Source organism: Podospora anserina, chromosome 5 (genome assembly GCF_000226545.1).
Source record: "Podospora anserina S mat+ genomic DNA chromosome 5, supercontig 9".
Taxonomy (NCBI): Eukaryota; Fungi; Ascomycota; class Sordariomycetes; order Sordariales; family Podosporaceae; genus Podospora; species Podospora anserina.
In genome coordinates, this window is record NW_001914843.1 from 592,896 (window position 1) to 613,263 (window position 20,368).

General features: G+C 53.1%; 6 protein-coding genes across 6 annotated transcripts; 2 read left to right on the forward strand and 4 right to left on the reverse strand.

Annotated features, from left to right (window-relative positions):
- Positions 1 to 1,569: 1,569 nt before the first annotated feature.
- Positions 1,570 to 5,433, reverse strand: PODANS_5_9100 (uncharacterized protein; the record flags this gene model as incomplete). The annotated part of the gene is made up of 1 exon (XM_001904693.1): positions 1,570 to 5,433. One exon carries the CDS (start codon positions 5,431 to 5,433, stop codon positions 1,570 to 1,572), a length of 3,864 nt encoding a protein of 1,287 aa, XP_001904728.1.
- A 541-nt stretch (positions 5,434 to 5,974) lies between these two features.
- On the reverse strand, positions 5,975 to 8,770 carry PODANS_5_9110 (uncharacterized protein; the record flags this gene model as incomplete). The annotated part of the gene is made up of 1 exon (XM_001904694.1): positions 5,975 to 8,770. One exon carries the CDS (start codon positions 8,768 to 8,770, stop codon positions 5,975 to 5,977), a length of 2,796 nt encoding a protein of 931 aa, XP_001904729.1.
- Positions 8,771 to 9,046: 276 nt separating this feature from the next.
- PODANS_5_9120 (uncharacterized protein) lies at positions 9,047 to 11,294 on the forward strand (the record flags this gene model as incomplete). The annotated part of the gene is made up of 2 exons (XM_001904695.1): positions 9,047 to 10,369; positions 10,425 to 11,294. 2 exons carry the CDS (start codon positions 9,047 to 9,049, stop codon positions 11,292 to 11,294), a joined length of 2,193 nt encoding a protein of 730 aa, XP_001904730.1.
- Positions 11,295 to 12,400: 1,106 nt separating this feature from the next.
- Positions 12,401 to 12,894, reverse strand: PODANS_5_9130 (uncharacterized protein; the record flags this gene model as incomplete). The annotated part of the gene is made up of 2 exons (XM_001904696.1): positions 12,401 to 12,460; positions 12,751 to 12,894. 2 exons carry the CDS (start codon positions 12,892 to 12,894, stop codon positions 12,401 to 12,403), a joined length of 204 nt encoding a protein of 67 aa, XP_001904731.1.
- Positions 12,895 to 15,279: 2,385 nt separating this feature from the next.
- On the forward strand, positions 15,280 to 15,947 carry PODANS_5_9140 (uncharacterized protein; the record flags this gene model as incomplete). The annotated part of the gene is made up of 3 exons (XM_001904697.1): positions 15,280 to 15,376; positions 15,545 to 15,876; positions 15,942 to 15,947. 3 exons carry the CDS (start codon positions 15,280 to 15,282, stop codon positions 15,945 to 15,947), a joined length of 435 nt encoding a protein of 144 aa, XP_001904732.1.
- A 2,046-nt stretch (positions 15,948 to 17,993) lies between these two features.
- Positions 17,994 to 19,782, reverse strand: PODANS_5_9150 (uncharacterized protein; the record flags this gene model as incomplete). Its single annotated transcript, XM_001904698.1, has 4 exons — positions 17,994 to 18,799; positions 18,850 to 19,222; positions 19,299 to 19,651; positions 19,755 to 19,782. The coding sequence occupies 4 exons, from the start codon at positions 19,780 to 19,782 to the stop codon at positions 17,994 to 17,996; spliced, it is 1,560 nt and encodes a 519-aa protein (XP_001904733.1).
- Between the last annotated feature and the right edge of the window lie 586 nt (positions 19,783 to 20,368).

Below are 20,368 nucleotides of genomic sequence, written 5' to 3' on the forward strand. Positions count from 1 at the left end.
TATGTTCACTCACACATATGGTTGGTAAGGTTCCCCCAAAAAGAGTTTTCTCTTTTGCAAGGTTTTTTGGGTGTTAACAAAAAAGAGAGAAAGGGTATTGATATTTTTGTGAGTGTGTGTGTGTGTAAGTGTGTGTGAGTGTGTGTGAGACAAGGGATAAAGAAGAGAAAGAGAGGGTATGACGTGCGGGAGAGAAATGTATAAGAGATGGGCGCGCACACACACACACACACACACACACACACGTTCCCCGAAAGTCCGTAACCGCGTCTCTTTCTCACGATATTACCTGCGCTTCCCCCTCCACTCCAGCCTTGGTATCATCACATATCATCACCGCCCCAGCATCTTCCACCAGGCCGGAACACCTGGCCACCACCCAACCCGCATCAGCGCGTGGACATCTCCAACTTCGGCCAAACCCTTTGGTTGGCGGTCGTTGCACAACTCCCACCCCCAGTCCAGTTGGCAAACCCCAGCAGCAACCGCCCGCCTTACAATTTCTTTCACTGCCGGGGATGTCCCACAATGCGTCTAATCTCCAAGCGCTCACGAACCTACCATTTACTTCCCTCTCACCAGCCTGACGTTTCCTCGTCGTCGTTGAAACAAGCGCCGAAGCGTTCTCATTGGTCCGCAACCTACCCCTGCCAAGACCGACTTCGTAGCCGCTGGCACCAATCGCTTGGGAATTCCACCCCCCGCCCCCCTGTTGAGCCTCACTTTTCTCTGAACACTTCATCTCTGCCGACTGGAGTGTTCTCAAATCATTCCGAGTGGGTTATAAAGAGGAAACAAAAACCCCTCATTTTTCACACAGCATCTGTGCACAATCCTTTGCTGGATGAGCTAGCTACTATACATAACCCTCCTTTGTGTATGACCAAGATAACATTCCTAACCCTCACCACCTACACATGCACCACCTACACATGCACCAGAATTCCAGTAATCCTAACCCCTCTCATGAAGTAGTAGCTGCCTCGATTTTAATACACCCTGCTTCACAACGTCACCTCATGAACACACAAGTCACAACTTCAATCCTTTGCCATGTTCAAAGACTTCTTTTGCACTGTCCATAACACATGCATCCAAACTTATATACCCATCCCCCACCCCAACTTCCTGCCGACACCCCTCCTACCCGAATCGTATACACCAATAACGATACTGAATCCAGATCATGACCGCATTTCCCCCTCTCTTCCCTCCATCTCTCTCTCGATATATACATACATCTCTTCCAATGCAAAAAAGCTCTACTCCCACCAAACCACCCCGGGTATCTTATGCTGAATCGACTGAAACTGGAAATATGCTCCCCCCTCCTCCCCAAAGCCCCAATACACTCATAATGTGTATACTAAACAATGCTCATTCCAACACAACCAAGTGTTTCAATGTCCATCATCCCCCGAAATCCGCACAATCGTCGGACCCGGCGACTTCTCCGGTGATGTACACGGCGAAGGAAGCGACTGCACCGCATTGTCCGACTCGCTCTGAGCAACCTCAGAACTGCCCGCAGTAGAAGGTTTCTCCGCCATTCGAGCCACCATCACCCTCTCAACCTGCTGAATCTTGCTGACGTGCCCCCCCGCCCCCCCCCTTAACCGTCTCCTCAGACAAAACCCGGTTACCATACCCGTTAATCTCCACACCCTCCACCTCATCAACATTCGTAGCCACCAACCCCGCCATCTCCTCCCACTCCTCCCTCCTGAGCTGCTCTTCCACTGCATCCTCAACACCTGTCTCCATCGTACCCTCCCTCCTCCCCCGACCATCATCCCCCAAACACCCCGTCCAGGCTTCCCGAAACTTCAGCCCCAACGCCACCGCCATGTGCCTCGACACACTATTCCCCACCAACTTCCACTTATCCGACTGCCTCCCCAGCAGCACCTCCTCCTCCGAAAACCCCTGCGCCCTTCGAGCCTCTGCCAAGGTAAAGGGCCTGCTCTCCCTCCAATGCAAGCCGTTCGCGGTCCTCGCGTCCCGAGGGTCCAACGCCGTCGTGATGGTAGGGAACGCAAGGTTCGGCGTAAGTCTTGACCACCCCTGTGCGGTGCTGGCAACCCGACCGCGCATCGTGCCCTCACCACTGGGGAACAGCTCCCTGTCCGCCGCCGTCATCACCCCCTTTCCGCCATTCCACGTCTTGACGAAATTCATGCCGTGGGGGAAAATGGGAATTACAGCCACCTGCTGTCGAATAGCTCCGGTGAAGCCTATAGTTAGACGGTGCTCCGGGTGAGATACGCAAGCATCCACCATGCCATCGATAATGTCGGGCAGATCTGCCGTTGCCTCGGACGAGCTGGTGTACTTGAACGGCGTGGGAATATCAAGAAATCGCCGGACATAAGCCTCGCCATTGCACAGTTTCCCAATACCCCGCTGTTTTGTCCCCGGATAGTGGGAATGTGAGGGTGCGGGTGCTTCAGGCAAGCGCACGTCGGGGGTTGCAATGAGGAGAAACACCCGGTTACGCGACTGGGGCGCACCGTGGGTCCAGGCATCCCCATTCACCAGCTGAGCTTGGTAACCCAGGCCGATGACAGCACAGAACAGCTGGGACAGCGTGTCTTGGCTTCGGTTTTGGTGTGCTTGGACGATCGAGGCGACGTTTTCGAGAACAGCGTACTTTGGGCGATAAAAGTCGATAAAGGCCGCAAAGGACGCCACCATGGACTGGTTCTTTGTTTGCTTGAGGTCCTTCTTGTCTATGGTCAACAGTGAGAACCCAGGGCAGGGGCTGCCCGCTGAGATGACTTCCACATCGCCTGGTCGAGGAACATTATCCGAGAACTTTCCCTCCAGAGCTAGCCGTAGAAGGTCATCCACCGAGCCATAGAAAGGATGCACGATGTCTTGGTCAGGGGCGTTGGCCATATAGGTATGGATAGCCTTGTCCCAAGTATCGGCAGCCCAACGCATTTCAATGGCGCCACCATCCTCAAGACCTCGTCCCAGGTTACCACTCCCACAGAACAAGTCCATTCCCCGCAGCTTGCGGGCATTGCCTGCCCTTGGATCAAATCCCTGACGCAGGGTCAAAGGCATGTTGCCAAGAGGAACAACCTTTTGTCGAGTGCCGTCAAGTTGGTGGGTGATATAGAAGAGATTCCCAGTTCCGCCGCGATTGTATGGGCTTGGAATAGGTGAATCAGCCTCGAAGACGCGCACTTGACATCTCCCTGTGATTCTGTCAGGCTTCATCACCACAAACTTGTCCGTATAGACGAGCTCGTTGGCGGCGGCGTTCTTGACCACAGAATCGACCTCCCCGCGCCTGAGGAGCCTCCGGAGCCGCACGAATATGGTGTTGCCTTGCTTGAACACCTTGACAATCTCACAAGGCTCCGTATATTTGTCCGACAAGTTCAACAGTACCAGGACTGTGTCGCCCGATTTGTAACCGAGCTTCTCCGACACATGAGAGCATCTGATGTGCGACTCTTGCAGTGATACCCAACGTCGGTGTTCCACAATGTAAGTGTGCCGGACAAAAAAGTCGTCGCCGCTGGTCTCTGGGCTGCCGAACCAGTTGGCTTTGTGGACAGCCATGACCTCGTGCTCTTTAACCCTGGCATGCTTGCCCTCCTCACATGTACAATGATCGCTCAGGAATAGCTCGTTCGGCCAAGGGTATCGCATCAAACAACACGGCGTCTCTGCAGGTCGGTATAGCCACGTGACATCGAAGCTTCGGGCGCCATCTTTGGCTTTGTGAACCTTTTGGACCAGACCGAACCAGCGCGAGTCGGTCACCCCCTCTTCCTTCTTCCACTTGGTGTTTGTGCTTTCATCGTCGTGTGGAGTAGAGATGGTGTCGCCAACTTGGATTGCATCAGTAACGTCGAGAGGTAAAAATTGTGTGGTCCCTCGGCGCCTCCCAGGAACATTGCACTCCATCTTGATCTGAACATCTGGTGTCGCTTCCCGGGCCGGCACTGGTGTTCGAAGCCCTCCATCTGGACTTGACACCACATGGAATACCTTCCCAAGAACCATATGTCCAAACAACTCATTGATATACGGCGTTACGATGGTCGGAGCCACCTCAACATCCTGCTTCATCGGCCTGCCCTCCAGAAGCTTCGGGAGCTCCGGCACAGCTTTGGTAGACTCGTAGATATCGAGATTCATCGCCTCCCGAAATAGCCTCATCGAGCCGGCCTTCTTTTCCCCATGGACCCCAAAGACTTCTTTCCAAATAAAGTCGATGTTGTTGGCGACTGCAACCCTGAAGTCAATCCTAGGATACTGTCGCCGCCACTTTCGGAAAGCGGCAGATCCGCCATGGGTGCTCTCAAGCCACTCAGAGAAAGAATTCTTGAAGACTTCGAGACAAAGACTGCGGTTTTCCTGGAGCAAGTAACCAGCATAGTCGACGACGTGCTTGGCGAGATCCATGGCCCATACAAACGGTTCGTAAAACCTTTTGTATTCAACCGTTGGCCTCCGCAGTCGATAGTAGACCTCATTTCTCGAATTAAAGACCGAACGAACCCAGACTTCGCCATCCACGCTCGGGTGCTCAACCCCATAGTTGCCGATGGGAAGTTCAGCCACCTCGACTTTCTGAACAAAGTACTTGTGACCCTTCCAGCTGAGCACACCGTCAAAGTAGTACCGGTCGGTGGGCTTCCTCATGCCTATGTGCTGCAATGACCTCATTTCCAAAGGATAGTGTTTCGTATCCAGATAGAACGAGAACCGGTCCAAGTCAAATTCCATGAAATCGCCATCCATGGCGCCATGGGCCTCCTTCAGGGCCTGCACCGCAATGCGCTCCTTAACCACGGGGAAGGGAGGTACAAATCCATCGTGCTGGGATCTTGGCGTAACAAGTGTCGAAACAGGTATCTCGACAGAAAGTTGCTGGTTTGGAGGGACTGGGCTAGGCAAACAAGGTGCTGGCGTCTCATTGAGGGTTTCTGGTGCCTCCTCGAGAATTTCTGATGTCTGGGCGATGACTGCCTGGGCGACAACCGCCATTTCCAAACTGACGAGTTCGGGCTCTGGAGACTGTGATGAGCATGATCCCTGAAGTTCTGGCAATGATACTGGCGGCAGGCAAGGTGCATCTGGGAGGATTGCGCGGCAGTTGTCTGGCAATATTGGGGGCATTGACCAGGACGAGTCTTCTGGCCCTGGCAGGAACACTGGCGGCAGGGAAGGTGCGTCTGGGAAAATCGCATGACATTGTGCTGGCAGGACTGGCGGTGATGATGGTGGTAATGAGTCGACTACTGGTGACGGCTCATCCTGGTTCTGAAGGAGAGGCAGATGATCCAGAGATGCTGGGAGCAACGGCCGTAGTTGGTCCAAGATGGCAGCTTCCGTTTTATCATGCGTTGGGATGAGCTCATTGAACTCGAGGTCATGTCCCGTGGAGGGCCACGAATCCAGCACCCTCATCATCCCGAGATGGTAAGTGTGCCAGAAAGAAGCCGAGAGAAGCGATGGATCCTTGAGACAGGCGACATGAGAACCGTCCGGGTCGGAGATGGTCTTCGAAAGCGAAAAAGTCGTCCAAAATCCTCGGCCGGGGATCCTCTCTCCCGAAGAAGAGCAGACAGTGACAAAGTCGGGAGTGGGTGTACGGGTATGCGTACCAAACAATTAGCAATAATCCGCCCAGGCAGAGAAAATAAAGATAGAAAAGTTGAAGCAGAAACCCTTCCAGACCAAAAGAAAAGATGGCTTCACAAAAAGCAGAGAGCAACAAGATAGGGAGATGTCTCAATCTGGAAGTCGCGTGGTACCTCGTGGTTGTGCTCCGGGGTTAGTCGCGCTGAGAAAAACAAGCCATCGGCCAATCAGATGAGCCCATGCAGACTCATGCAGACCCACACTTCTTCGAGAGCAACAAGAAGTCAACAACGAGAGACAGTTGTAGTGAGACTTGAGAGGCATTCACATTTCTGTATTTCTTTATTTTTACGCATAGTACCTATCTCAACTAATCATCATCAAAAGCCTGCTCAGAAGAAGCACGAGCAATCCGATCGGCCCAGCGTGCAGCCAGAGTCGAGTCAATAACATCATCCTTCCCATATCCCCTATATGCGCTGGGCCAGGCCCATGTACAACCATGGTGCTCAACTAGATGCTCCAGTCGCTTCCGAACGCGCTCCATCTCTGCCTCTTCCACCAGGTCCTTCCCTATCCGAGCAAAGTACGCAATGGTGTGCATCATTTGCTGGTGGGCATGTTGCTTTGGCTCTTTGATCTCCTCGGAGAAGTAGTCCGACATCCACCCGTCCAGGACCCAGTCCATGATATGCACCATCTCCTTTCCATCCCCGCAGCAAGCCATCGCTTTCATGTAGCGATACACTGTCAACGCGCTCATGTGGTATCGTGTCATGTCTTGGGGGAACAGCCGAGTGCCCGCTTCAACCGGACTAGAGAGGTTGACAAAAGATTGCACCGCCCGCAAACGTGCTCGAGCAAGCAGGTTAGCCAGCCGTTTCTTCCGTGGTATGGGTCGCCGCTCTGTGAGGGAATGTTGAAATGTTGCCATTTTCAACGTCTTTCGAATCATGTAACACAGCGCCAAGAACGCAACGGTGTCATCACCCTGGATATGCAGCGTTCGCTCATAGATCCTTAGAAACGCATCCATCGTCAGCACAAGGTGGTCCATCCCGTGACCTCTCGGGTTGTGCAAAAGAGCCTTTTTCGAAAGCGCCGTCAGAATTGTGTGCCATGGCTTCCTGTCGTTCCGCGAAAGTACCGGTCGAGCCGCCTGGCAGAGATGGGCGAGCAAGATGGCCTCAGCCACCGGCCCACATCCGAAGTCGCGTGTGAAGAGCGTCGTATGTCTTGTATAAGAAGCACTATCGACATGGACCCGACACAGCATAGCAACCCAGGCATTGACGAGCTGAAAGTCTAGAGCTCCGAGAGCAGCTTTGCCTTCCTGGGTGTCCCACCGCCTGAAATCAGACAGGATATCTCCAGCAAAGTGGAACGGGCTATCTCGAACATAGTTCAGGGCTTCCTGTTTCGAAGGTGCGTTTGTCAAGAGAATGTCAAGATAGTGCCCAACCGGTTTGAGCCCTTGTGAGAGCAACGTGTGATATAGCTCATCTGGAGCCGGAGGGGTGATTCTGGTAATCTCGAGAGCAGTCAGATTCCCGTTATGGATCGGAAACGTTTCTTTGACGTCCCCTGGCCGGAGTCTTTTGACAGATGGCGCTTTATGGGCATAGAGCTTGGCCATCATCTGACCAGCAACTTGGGCGTCTGGTTGCATTGCGGGAAGAGGAGGTCTCTGGAACAATCGCCAAGCTTCCCGGGCGTTCCTAGTTGCTTTGATTTGCAAGGCCCAGTTCCGGTGCAGGTTGAGGGCGGCATGCTCACCTGACACTGTTGGAAGTGGCACGCTTCTTGTTTGAATGGACGGTGGCTGGCCAAAAGTCGACCCTGCCAACACTGAGATGCCCTGGTCGATCACATTGGTAGGGTAGCCAGCCTCGCGAGCAAGGAGGCCCGCCATGGAGCTCCGGCTCAAATCCTCTTCGGGGTCACGGCGCTCGTCAACCCCGTCGACGGCTTGCCGATAAGGAGGCCATGTTGCTGCGATTCGCTCTGCGTTCTTGATCTCGCCCTTGCTTTTCGGAAGAGCAGCCAAGACCGCTTGTATAGCACTGTAGCTCTCCTTGTCGGGAACTAGGGGAGGGTCGAACGATGATGCAATGCTAAGGACAAGTCGTTGGGCGGCCCAGTTGTAGGGCATATTGGCAAGTGGACGCATCCTCGACGGCCAGCTAAAGTATTGGAGAGCTTTGTTGAAGACAAAGGATCGGACTGCATGGCTGCTATGTCCCTTGGAAGGGTCATCAGATATAGTGTTGATGTAGTCGACGACCAACTGCGCGATTGCCGTGACTGCTGATGGCCATGAATCCCGTGTATGCCAAACAAGGCGATGTAGCACTCCGTTGAAGTGCCACCACGTCATATCCCGACCCCTCGACTGCGGCAGCAAATGCCTATCTTCACTTTCAGGCCGATGTCGGTGAACGTAATTGTCCGAGAGATACTGGACCAGGTCCATGAAGCTTTTGGGATTGGCAAAGAGCCGGTCCGTGGCGAACATGGCCTGTAGCAGGAAGAATGGCTTGCGGCAGCTGCTCCTAAGAAATCTTTCAACTCGCAAGTCGGCATTATGGCAGGAAAGAATCCATAACCAGGTGGCAATGTCCTGCTCCGTGATCCCTTTGGAAGACTCTAGCTGTTTTATTCGCGCGTTCCAGGCCACTGTGTCCTCGAGATAGCGAGCTAATGGGATGTGTTTGCGTGCCCGGGCACGCATGTATGCGTCTCGCCGGAGCAGTAGTTGGGCTGTCAGGACAGGGAGGCGGGATGATGTGTTGCAGGCTACACCGCGAGCAAGAGGCCATTCACTGATGGTCCACTGATCGCTCGGGAAGCGCATGAGGGCAGCCAGCGTCATGGCGGGCGCAGCCCAGTCGAAGTCCTTGTGGTATGACGGGGTATACTGAAATGCCTCCCCCTTCCACGCATCGCCCCCCACAGGTCTTGCCCAGCCCCAGGTGAGGGCCAAGGAAGGTCCTGCACGATCCATCCACAGCTCATCGTCCTGCTCTTGTGCTGACAGATGATCCCAGAAGTTGGAGTACTTTTTGGGGAGGCAATCGACCCGTCGTGGGAGTTCTGAAACCTGCTTTTCTTCTTCTTCTACTACTACTTCTTCTTCTTCTGCGAACTCTGTCTCCAATGTCCTCATCGGTTCCGAGAACCTTTGCGGGAGTGGGGCATCTTGGCCGCTGCCAAACGTGCTGAAGTGTGTGCCATTGTTCAGTAAACAAATGGATGCTCTGGTAAACGATGCTTGGTTTAAATACTGTCGGGGGTGCCCGTGAAGGCGCTGAGCAGAGGGAGTTAGCAATAGCAGTTCATGTTATGTAGAAATATCATTTCGACAGTACCAGCAAGAGATGTCCTCTGTTCTTTGCACCACCCCTCAAGGCGATGATTCTCGCGCCAAGCATTGGTACAGGCAATGGCCGGTCATCGTGGCAGCTACGGCTCACTATTGTTCGTCGGGCACTGTCATGTGGTCGAGAAAGAGAAACGTCGAGAGGAGTTATTGTTGCTATCGATCTCCCACGTTGAGGTTCAAAAATTGAAGATTCAGAAGCTTGGACATCCATCCATCCAGTCGCCAAGCTCCACCTGCACCCCACCACCAGGACCAGGGGCATCTCTTGGCATCTCCCATCGCTCGCAGTCCCCACAGCTAATCCCTGCTCAAGCTTCGGTTTCGAAGCTCCAGCCTCGTCGCGACTTGCGCCTGCTTCCCAACTGCTCAGGGGCATCACGAGCAGGCAAGATGCCCGGACTTGTTAGGAAGAAACGGATCAGCGACGAACCAGATACACAAGATGCTCCCGCTACGACATCCACTTTACCAGGTGCTCCTTCACGAAGAGCAACTCGTCAATCCTCGACCGCCCCGCTACCGACACCAGAAGATCCCGAGCCACGACGCCGTCGCCGCCGCGTCGAAAGCGAAGCGGAGGAAGAGCTACCCGTGACATTGCCACTTCGCAAATCCCGAGCACTTCAAGGCAAGGAGAATGTGCCTCTGACCACGGGGGAAAACTTACCAAAAGCCACGCGCTCCACACGGCATAGCGGCGGACTTGAGACTGGGGTTGCTGAAAACCTTACACCATCGGTGCCCTCTCAGCCTGCTCCAGCGTCACTACCTGTCCCCACGGTCCCTCATCGCTCGCCTGTCGCCCCTCGTCCGGTTGGCAGACCACCAGGTCGACCCTCAGGCCACGCACAGACAGTGCCTCCAAATCAATCCGTTACCGTGGGACGAAACAAGCCCATCACCATGGCTACGTCAGGCTCGCAACCAGGCCATCCGGCGTCGAAAACCGACTCCGTAACGGCGACGAAGACGTCCGATCGAAAGAGTGCCATCAAGAATACACAGACCGACCGAAACATAGACAAGGTCGTCCTTGGAGACCTCTGTTTCAAGACTTGGTACCCTTCCTACTTTGGCAAAGAAGTCCTGGACAATGGCCCCGGCACGCTCGACCGTCTCTATGTCTGCGATTGTTGCTTCAAGTACTCCAAAGAGCTAGTCGCTTGGTGGCAGCACGTTCAACTCTGTCGGGCAAAGAACTTTATTCCAGGTTCAAAGATATACACCCACCCCAAAGGCCAGCGAACCGTTCTCAAGGCATGTGGTCCACCGCCCAAATCCGGCAGAGGTAGGAAGAGCAATGCCAGTCAAAAGATGGTAGAGGAGTTGGTTCAAGACCAAGGGGAGTGGAGCATCTGGGAGGTTGACGGCGAGGTCGATGTGGTAAGTTGTCTTGGGCTGGTGTTCGTCATGACATAAAACTAATTATTCTGGACAGCTGTTCTGCCAGAATCTCTCTCTGTTTGCCAAACTCTTCTTGGACAATAAGTCTGTCTTTTTTGACGTCACCGGCTTCAAGTATTTTCTGCTCGTCTACACAACCCCGGCTGTTCCAGCACCGTCTTTGCCAACACCGCCAGAACACCCATCATCCTCATCCGGCTCCGGCAACGCTCCTCGCCAACCACGTAGCCAGGTAGTCGGGTTCTTCTCGAAAGAGAAGATGTCCTGGGACAACAACAACCTGGCATGCATCCTCGTCTTTCCACCATGGCAGCGCAAAGGCCTGGGATCATTGCTGATGGGCGTAAGCTACGAGATCTCCAAACGGGAAGGAGTGCTAGGTGGACCTGAGAAGCCCATTAGCGAATTGGGCAAAAAGGGGTACAAGAGGTTTTGGGGCAATGAGATCGCGATGTGGCTTCTGAGTATCCCACCGACGAGCTCGGGTGCCATAGAGGATGGACAAGAAGTGGCGACAGTTGATGTTTACGACTGCAGCAAGGCCACTTGGATAGTTCCTGAGGATTGCTTGATGGTGTTGAGAGACATGGGAGTTGTGGAGGATGCAGGGGTTGGGCCGGTGGTGAAGCATTCTGCGCTTGGTACACCCGCGGAACTGGAAGGTTTGACCGGTGCGCCAGTGCCAGCTCCTGATGGTGTTGCCAACAATGAGAAAGAGGGCACGCCACAGCAGGAAGAGCCAGTGGCTCATCAGCGGCGGGTCATGATCCGGCACGAGGCAGTGATGGAGTGGGTGAAGAAGAACAGGATCAGCTTGAAAAAGCCATGTGATCCAAACGGTTTTGTGGAGGGCTATGCCATGAAGAAGGAGAATGATTCTGCGGCGGCAGAGGAGTCGGGGTAGCATTGATATCCATCATCATTCAGGGAGCATTCGAATTTGGGTTGGGTCAGGAGTTATGGGAATATGATACCAACGGACGGATGAGTGGGATGGGCTTCATGGATTAGGTTAACAGTACTGGGCTATTAACGAGCGATTCAGGGTTTACAGGACGTGGATGGCAAAAAAAAACAATGGATCTTTTGTGTACATACATTGGAGGCTTCAAGTCGCTGGCCAAAATTGATCAAGGTTCCTAAAATCAACTCGAGATATGACTGACACTATCACAACAATAGGAAGCTCCGATAAGAAGAAGAAAAAAAATTAAATCAAAAGCAACGCTGTGGCAGATGTTGTGGACAAAGGGGGGATAGTGAATGGGGAAGATGTGGGTTGTTGCGCTGTCTGAATATTGTCGATACTTTGCTGTTGGCCACTTAACCAATGACGAAATCTATCCTCCCTTGGATTCTTAGGGTTTTGGTAGGTGTCTGATGACTAGACTTCTTTTGCTGATGTATATATCACGATATGGTTATCCTGTCTATTCCGTGTTATGCCGATTTAGTACCCCCCTTGGCCGATAGAATTTGACCATATAGAGAATGCTTACCTTATTTCTTGTTTATCTATGGATCTAAATCAGGTCTGTCGAGTTCAAATCCAACACCCAGATAGAGTAGACTTCTCGTAAAGACGCACATCTAGTCTTGATCATCGATGGCTAGTATACATGTAAGACTGGTACGGTCCTCTCACATAACCAGCCCCAACTTTCAACAGACAATCTCCCACTTCACCTCGCCCAAAACCGGAACAATCTCCTCATATAGTAACCCACTCTTCCCCCCCCCCAAAAAAAAACCCCCCAAAACCCCCATCCTAAACCCTCTTCTTCAGCAACAACAACCACCTACATCCTCCACCATCATCACAACAGGGGTCATTCTAAAACTAGCAAATTCTGTCCGGGAGCTACCTAGTCCAGGCATTCCCACACCGTTCCCCCATCACCACACCCTCCTCCCTCTGGGATATCTCCCCATCATATGTTCTTCTCTCTGGTCTCTTATCGGACCTCCGATGATGCTTGTGAGCAAGGCGCGCGCAAGCGAGCGAGAGAATCAAAGTACTCTGAAATAGTCTGCGCTCGCTGTCATGGCTGCCAAGGGAGGTGTGAGGTCCTGAGATGGCGTGGTCAGCACAGTATCGGTGTGGTCATGGTTCCGAGAGAGAGAAGAATGCAGCACGGTTGGAAGGTACTTAGGAAGGGAAAGGAAGGATACAGTACAAGAGATGTGGGCCAGAAGAGAAGAGCACAGTATGATGGAGGAGGAGGGAACCGAGGAAGGATAGAATCGTGCAGTTGTGCATTTGTCTAGAGGGCGGTAAAGCTAGCGTTGCGATGTAATCCGCTAGCGAGCGGAGGGAGCCAGTCAGGGACCTCTGGGAGCCGGGGGGTCGGAATGTGTACCTTCCTTGTGGAGGAGTGGTTGTTGTTGTTGTTGGCGCGTTGGTTGGTGGGAGTGGCGGCGTAGGAGTTGCTGGTGAGGGTGGGAGAGCGAGTATCTTGCTGTTCCAAGATGTTTGGGAGGTAACTTGGACTGCAAAGCGGCATGATGGGTACCTAGGTAGGGTGTAAATGAGCTTTGTCTATGGTGATGTTGAAGCCCAGATTTCAATATAACTTATCAGACAGCCCGAACTTACATTTTGTCGAGGATAAATACAGCAGTCACTTAGTCCAGATTTACGTTATACAGGACAGATACATCATCTAAACCATCACAGTGGAGTCCTGTCGTCCATTATCCAGTCCACATCCATCCACGGTCTACAACCCAAAAACCCCATCAATCTGACATCCGTACATCCAAAAGTCCAAGCCAGCCTCAACCTATGTCACTATCAATCCCTTAAACTATCTTCTCCCATCAACAACAACGACAGCCTCTAAATTCTTTCAAAATACAAACCAACTACAACAATAACCCACCTTTTCCCTCCTCGCCCTCTATCCCCTTTCAGCAAGAGACTTTTTTCCCCATTCCTTATTCTCCTACACAGATACCTAGCTGATCTATATCCAACCTAAAAGTCTCAAGCTCGAACCCATTGCTCATAATGTTACATAAGAGAATGGCAAACACCAGCCAGGAAGCTTTCAAGAGAGTGTCTCAAGCTGAGCTCCTTCAAGCTATGATTACCTGTCGTTACTTCGAAATTACCTAGTGAAAATTATGTTGCCTGGAGGAACAGTTCTCGATCATGTGTTTGGACATCAACTCCATCATCTTTCCTCATTCTCTTCAAAAGGGCAACTGCCCCCTGTCCAACATGACGTTGCCCCTGCTCAGGAGCTATGACCACATCAAAGAGGTTCATCACGATTCACAGGCTTCAAACTCGCAGGTTCAAACTCATCATTTCGTCTAATAAATAGACCATAAAGCTCAAGATCTCCATCCACGGCTTCAGTCCTCGATAAGTCTTTAATTACAAGACATCTCGGTCCTCGGTGAAGTACCAACCGCGACCTCTTCAGCCACCTCAGACATCCCGGTATCTCCCGGCCTACACCACCACCAAATCTCACAATGTGGCGCCGACAACAATGCGTCACTCTCAAATTACACCGGTCAGATATAAATACCCTCGTCACTCCCAGTCTCAACAATCACAGACTGCCTCTCATTATCACCACCAGCTTCGGCTCATGTGCAACACAATCATCATAAACATATTTAACCCGGCAGCGTTCCGGCCACCCGGGTAGCCCGATTCGGTATTTACCCAACCAATTTGGCAAAGCCTATTATGTTTCACCGCCGACTCACCTTTTTACCTCCATTCCGTCATGCTGCCTTACCGAGCAGATCGTTGGAAGCTTTCAAGGTTCGATCTGGGTCAAAAGTTTTGTGGTTCGACCAACCAGCGAAGCTTCCGACCCTCCCCCTTTTGCCAACACTGCCGCGCTCATCCGTTACACAACATTTGCGGCAACAGCGGTGTTTGTCGGAGTTGATCCCGTTGGGAAGATTCGAGAATTGACATTTTGGTGAGTTCCATTTAGAAATTGACAATCAGAGTCAAAACCAGTTCCTACCAGTTGAGCCCGATGGTTGAAAGCTTCCCAAGCTTCCTGGAGCTTCAAATGCCCCTCAGTTCGAAAAAAGAGGCATTTTTCACATCCTGTCGTCATGCCCGGCCCTGGTTCTGGTGGTGGAGTTAAAGTGGACGGCTATCGGCCCTCAACAAGTGAGGTTGCGGGAAATCGCCGCTAAGTGGGGGCCTCGTGGGGGCTTGCGATAGACCCTGGTCAGAAAACAGGAGCCGCGCCAACCTCAGACATCAAACCCCAAGCTGAAAATTTTCAGTGACACAAAAACCGAGAGCTTCGTTGGGTTCGAACAAAACCAAGCTTGTGCTGCCTTGTCCAGGTCCAAGGACCCAGCTTCCCAAGAGGTTCGTCGATGGCTCCCGTGCTCCGTAGAAAGCTGCCGGATCCATGAATCATGCCCCCTCCATCACCGAGCTTGTTGCTTTGCTCGAGCTGTGCTGCTGGCTCCTGGTTGCTGCTGCTGCTGCTGCTGTTCGTCCCTCCGTAAACCTCTTGTAGAATCCGGCTTTGCCCGGCGGAATTCCCTTTCGTCCCCTGGAAAAGCGGTGCAGCTGCTGGGCAAAGTGCCGCACAGCAAAATTTTCCCTCTGGCTCTCCTCGCAGACCTGGGAATTCCAACTTCTGACCCACTTTCAGAGCTCTCGGTGGAGCGATTTCCCTCGAATTGACCACTCACGTCGCCCATCATCGATGCTCGAGCCCGTTGCCCGGACCAGCCCGAGGTTCCGCTTTCCCCAGCTGACCACTTGTTCTTCCTCGCACTTTTCCCTTCCCTCCTCTTTTTCCCTCTCCCACTCAGCAGTCGAGCCTCACCTCCAAAGAGCATCTTCTCGATCCCCGTCTTTTGCATCACCTCTGCATACCCCCTTCTCATCAGACACAATGGCCTCCACCCGTGTTCTCGCCTCGAGACTGGCCTCTCAGATGGCCACCAAGGTCGCCCGCCCTGCCGTCCGCGTCCCTGCCCGCGCTTTCACTGGTGAGTAGAGTCGAACAAAATCTCAAAACCTCATGCCACACAAAAAAAAAAGAGACGAGCGAATTATTCAAGAAGTCGCCCATCGTCCCAAAAACAAAACCACCATGAAACCATCCGAGAGAGTGTTCGTTCGTTCGGTCTGACAATCTTTTTTCTTCGTGTGTGCAGCCGGTACCAAGGCCACCCCCCTCCAGGCCGTCAAGCGCCAGCAGATGTCCTCCATCATCACTGCCACCCGCCAGATCACCCAGAAGCGTGCCTACTCTTCTGAGATCGCCCAGGCCATGGTCGAGGTCTCCAAGAACTTGGGTATGGGTACTGCCGCCATTGGTCTTACCGGTGCCGGTATCGGTATCGGTCTCGTCTTCGCTGCCCTCCTCAACGGTGTTGCCCGCAACCCCGCCCTCCGTGGCCAGCTCTTCTCCTATGCCATTCTCGGTTTCGCTTTCGTCGAGGCCATTGGTCTTTTCGACCTGATGGTTGCCCTCATGGCCAAGTTCGTAAGTGTTTTGCTTCGGAGGTCCGGCAGAGTCAACGACCCCGCCTTGCTAACAAAATGCCTCAGACCTAAGCGGTTCACCACCACCGAGCGGGATAGGCGACGATGCCTCACTGGGAGCGATCGTCTGTACATATCAACAAGACGGGAGCGAGAGTGGGGGGAAGCGGCGTGTACGAGAGAGGGTAATAGTGTTTTGCGACATCTCCAAATCGCATTCGCTATTAGACATGGGCGGGGTGTGCATGGAATAATGGCATAGAATCGCACCATAGACGGGGCCCATATTAGACCTAGATCGGGGAAGACTTTCGAGGACGATCTGACCGTCGATGTCGGCTTTTGCCGGCACCTGTAAAATACTCAACCGCGATTCTCCCAGTTCTCTGGGGACACCACAAGAATATTTCATTTTGTCTCTGCCGTTTCAGCATCACCACTTCTTTTCCAGCGAGAGAATACACTTGTCAGACTTGTTGAGAGTGACTTGTGGCTCTGTTTGTGCTGTGTTTGCGAATGCCATCAGTTTTGATATCTCTCAGCACTTGATGAGATGATATGATATTGATAATCCCTCGTGTCTTGGCCAGCGGGTAAACAGGGGCTGAAGGCGGGGTATGTCCAATTGCCCAACACGAACAACATGCATTGTGCACTCACAATTCCAGCACACCAAAGGGAACGTGAAACGGGGGGCCACGTAGAAAACAAATCAATTGACCTGGCCATTGGGCAGTGCTCTCCCTTGCCAGCCCTCACTCGAGGTGAATGAGAAGAGTGTGACCGATGGGGAGTCCCGGTACCCTGATGCATACACTGGGGGTAGGTGAGCACCGGGAGCACCATCATCACGAACCGTCTCGGCGACGACGGGCACGGGATAAGGATCACGGGCAACGAACGGGCTACGGGGTACGGAGCTTGCGGCCGGACATACGGAGGGAGGCACCTAGTTTCTAGCGTTAGATCTTTGTTTTTGGAAAGCAAGGCACGGGGAGGACGGGGGGGAAGAGTAGATGGACTCCACTGTCAACAACAAGCCGGAATGTCTCCACCAGATAATGGGGCCGCTCCTTGTGTGTTGTGTGCTTAGCGTGCTCGGTGCTGTTGCAGTGCTAGCTGATAGCGGGACCCATCTTTTACATATATGCCGTGTAAGTGGTGATGGTTGATGTTGATGATATCGTGACGCTTTCCTTTTGGCAGAAATGAGAGAAAGAGGAAGAGAAAAGGGGACAGACGAGTGAGGAGAAGAGAAGGGAAATGGGAAAAAGGGAAGGGGTCAGTCGCCTCGACGTTCATTGGTGGCATGGGATGGGACACTCATGAGGGGAAAGGGGACACGGCCGTGCTTGCTTGCTTGCTGCCACCACAGAAAGAAGGAGGAAGCGGACGGGAAGTCCATCGTTGTTGTATGGCCACGTCTATGTAACATGCACCTGCCTTTTTTCCCTTTCGGCCAGAACACTGCATCATCATCTTGCATCTCATTCGTCTCCCTTGCTTCATCTCTCTCACCGAGAAAAGTATTCTTCCAGCAAAAGATATACAGATCAATACATCTGGTCGAGAGAGCGCTGAAAAGGAAAGGAAAGGAAAGGAAAGGACGGCATCCAGCGTATGCATCTCGTGTTACACAAGCTGGGTTCCCCGCTTTTGAACCAGATGTTCCCCAGGTTTTTTTTTTTTTGCCCAGATGTGTGATGGCGGTGGCGGCTGGGGAAGGTGAGACGGGATCGTCGAGAATATGTTTCTGGGGAAGCAAGGGAGAAAATACAATAGATTGTATCTGTGATGTGCTCGAATGATGAGGACAACGACCCTCCCAGATGGTTTTGACGTGAAGCATCAATGTTGAACTGTTGGATACCCTTGTGTCGAGTCTGTGGAAGACAGGGGCGTGGCAACTAATCTCCTGCTGCAGCCCGAACAGATGAATCGGGCGAGAATGGTAGGCTGCATAACAATGAACGACGCGTCCGAGAACATGGCACACAATGCATTCGAAAAGCCCAAGTGCTCATAACGGTCGTTCCTGTAATTCTATCGTGTCTATCGCTATTGCTTGCTCCCCTTTTCCATGCTTACCGAAACCCAAACACCTATGCCTACGCCCACTCAATTCCTGACCAACAAGCTGCGGCCAGTCATCTCCTCGGGAATTGGCAGGCCCATGGCGGCAAGCACAGTAGGGGCAACATCACCGAGGACACCCTCCTCCTTCTTCAGACTCCAGCCCTCGGGGGCGTTGGCCATGATGAAGGGCACCTTGTTGGTGGTGTGAGACGTCTTGGGCTTGCCGTCGGGGAACTTCATCTCCTCGGCGTTGCCGTGGTCGGACGTGATGAAGAGAATGTAGCCGTTCTTCTTGCATCCCTCATAGATCTTGCCAATGGCCTTGTCCGTGGCCGCGCAGCCAACGATGGCAGCCTCGTACACACCAGTGTGACCAACCATGTCGGGAGGAGCAAAGTTGTTCATGACGAAGGGGAACTCGCCCTCACCAAGACGCTTGACAACCTGCTCGGCGACACCGTCGGCGCTCATCTCGGGAGCCTGGTCGTAAGTGGCGACGCTCTTGTTGGAGGGCACAAGATCCTGGCTCTCGTCACGGACCTCGAGAGGGAACACCTTCTCAACACCACCGTTGAAAAAGAAGGTGACGTGGGCATACTTCTCCGTCTCGGCAACGTGAACCTGCTTGACGCCCTGCTTGCCCAACCACTCAGCAAGCACATTGCCCATGTGCTGGGGCTTGAAAGCAACCTCGAAGGGGTAGTCGACCTTGTACTGGGTCATGGTGACCAAGTTGATCTTGGGGTAGGGGAAATCCGGGAGGACTGACCGGTCGACGTCGCCCAAAACCTGCGTGATTTGGCGGACACGATCGGAGCGGTAGTTGAAGAAGAAGACGTTATCACCATCTAAGAGATGTCAGCACTGCTTTTAAGGCAATGACCGGAATGTCACACACCCTTGATGCGAGACTCCTGGCCACCAACAATGATGGGCTTGAGAAACTCGTCGTTCTCGCCCTTGTCATAACGCTCCTTGATGGTCTTGACCGGGTCGGTGCTCTCCTCGCCTTCGCCGAGGACAAGGCCCTTGAGAGCGATCTCGACACGTTCCCATCTCTTGTCACGGTCCATGGCATAGTATCTGCCGACAATGGTGGCAATCTCACCAATACCAAGCTCCTTGATCTTGGCGAGCAGTTCTTCCAGGTAACCGGCACCGGACTTGGGGTCGGTGTCACGGCCATCACCAAAGAAGTGGATGTAGACCTTGGGGATGCCATACTGCTTGGCAGCCTCGAGGAGAGCATAAAGATGGGTTTGCTTGGCGTGCTGTTATCGTGAACAAAACGTCAGCGGATATCCCCCAACATACACCGGCAGCTCCGGCAACCCGGTCAGCACCTACCACACCACCATGCGAGACCAAACCGCACAAGTGAAGACGGCCATTGCTGTTCTTGGCCGCCTCCATAACCTTCTTGATCACATCGTTCTCGGCGAGCTTGCCCTGCTTGATCGTTTGGTCGATGCGGACGACATCCTGCCAGACGACACGGCCGGCGCCAATGTTGAGATGGCCAACTTCGGAGTTGCCCATCAGCCCCTCAGGGAGGCCGACAGCGAGGGAGGAGGCATCGAGCTCGGTGAATCCGGTGGCGCTCCTGGAGAACTCGTCCATGACGGGGGTTTCGGCGGCAGCAATAGCATCGCCATTCTTGGGAGACTCCTCCGAGGGGATACCCCAGCCGTCAATCACGACTGTAATACGAACGAACCAACATCATAATCAGCCATCCCAGCTCCAGATAGATCAGGATATAGCCCAGCACGAGCGGGAGATCGGGGCGGCGAGGAGACGTACTCAGGCAAGCCTTGTGATCGGGAGCCATGTTTTACTTTTTGGAAGCTTTGTAGCTAGGTGGGTTCTTCGTAGGTGTAGGGTTCGGGTTTAACTGGAGGGCGGCTCAATGACACCACGACTTCTTGAGGAATTGTAGGATTTAAATTGACAACCTGGAAGATGCGGGATAAAACCTCAGATGATCAGGATCTTTTCAGCCAAAAGAAAAAAAAGATTCCAAGCTTGGTTCAGCGCAAAAGGAACTTGTTGGGAAGGCCGATGGCGGGGTAGTTAGTCCCTCAGCGTCTCTCTCTCGTCCCACCCCCACCTGACGTCGATGTCCGTTTGAACCCACCGAAGCGTCATAGCGTCCCTTTTTGACAGCCGTCCGACCACTCACAACTGTCAATTTGAACACCTTCCCCCACGGCGCCGCACGGGTTCCGGCGCCAGGAACGCGTACCCCACACCCGTGGACTTTGACATCGCGATTGCAATCGTTATCGCGAAGCACCTTGCGAGAGCATCACTTTTTGCGCCCACTTTCAGAGACCACTTCACCGACAACCACCGCACGCGGGGAACCATCCTGCTGATCATTCAACCAACCCTCAACCTTAACGCCTGAATCGATG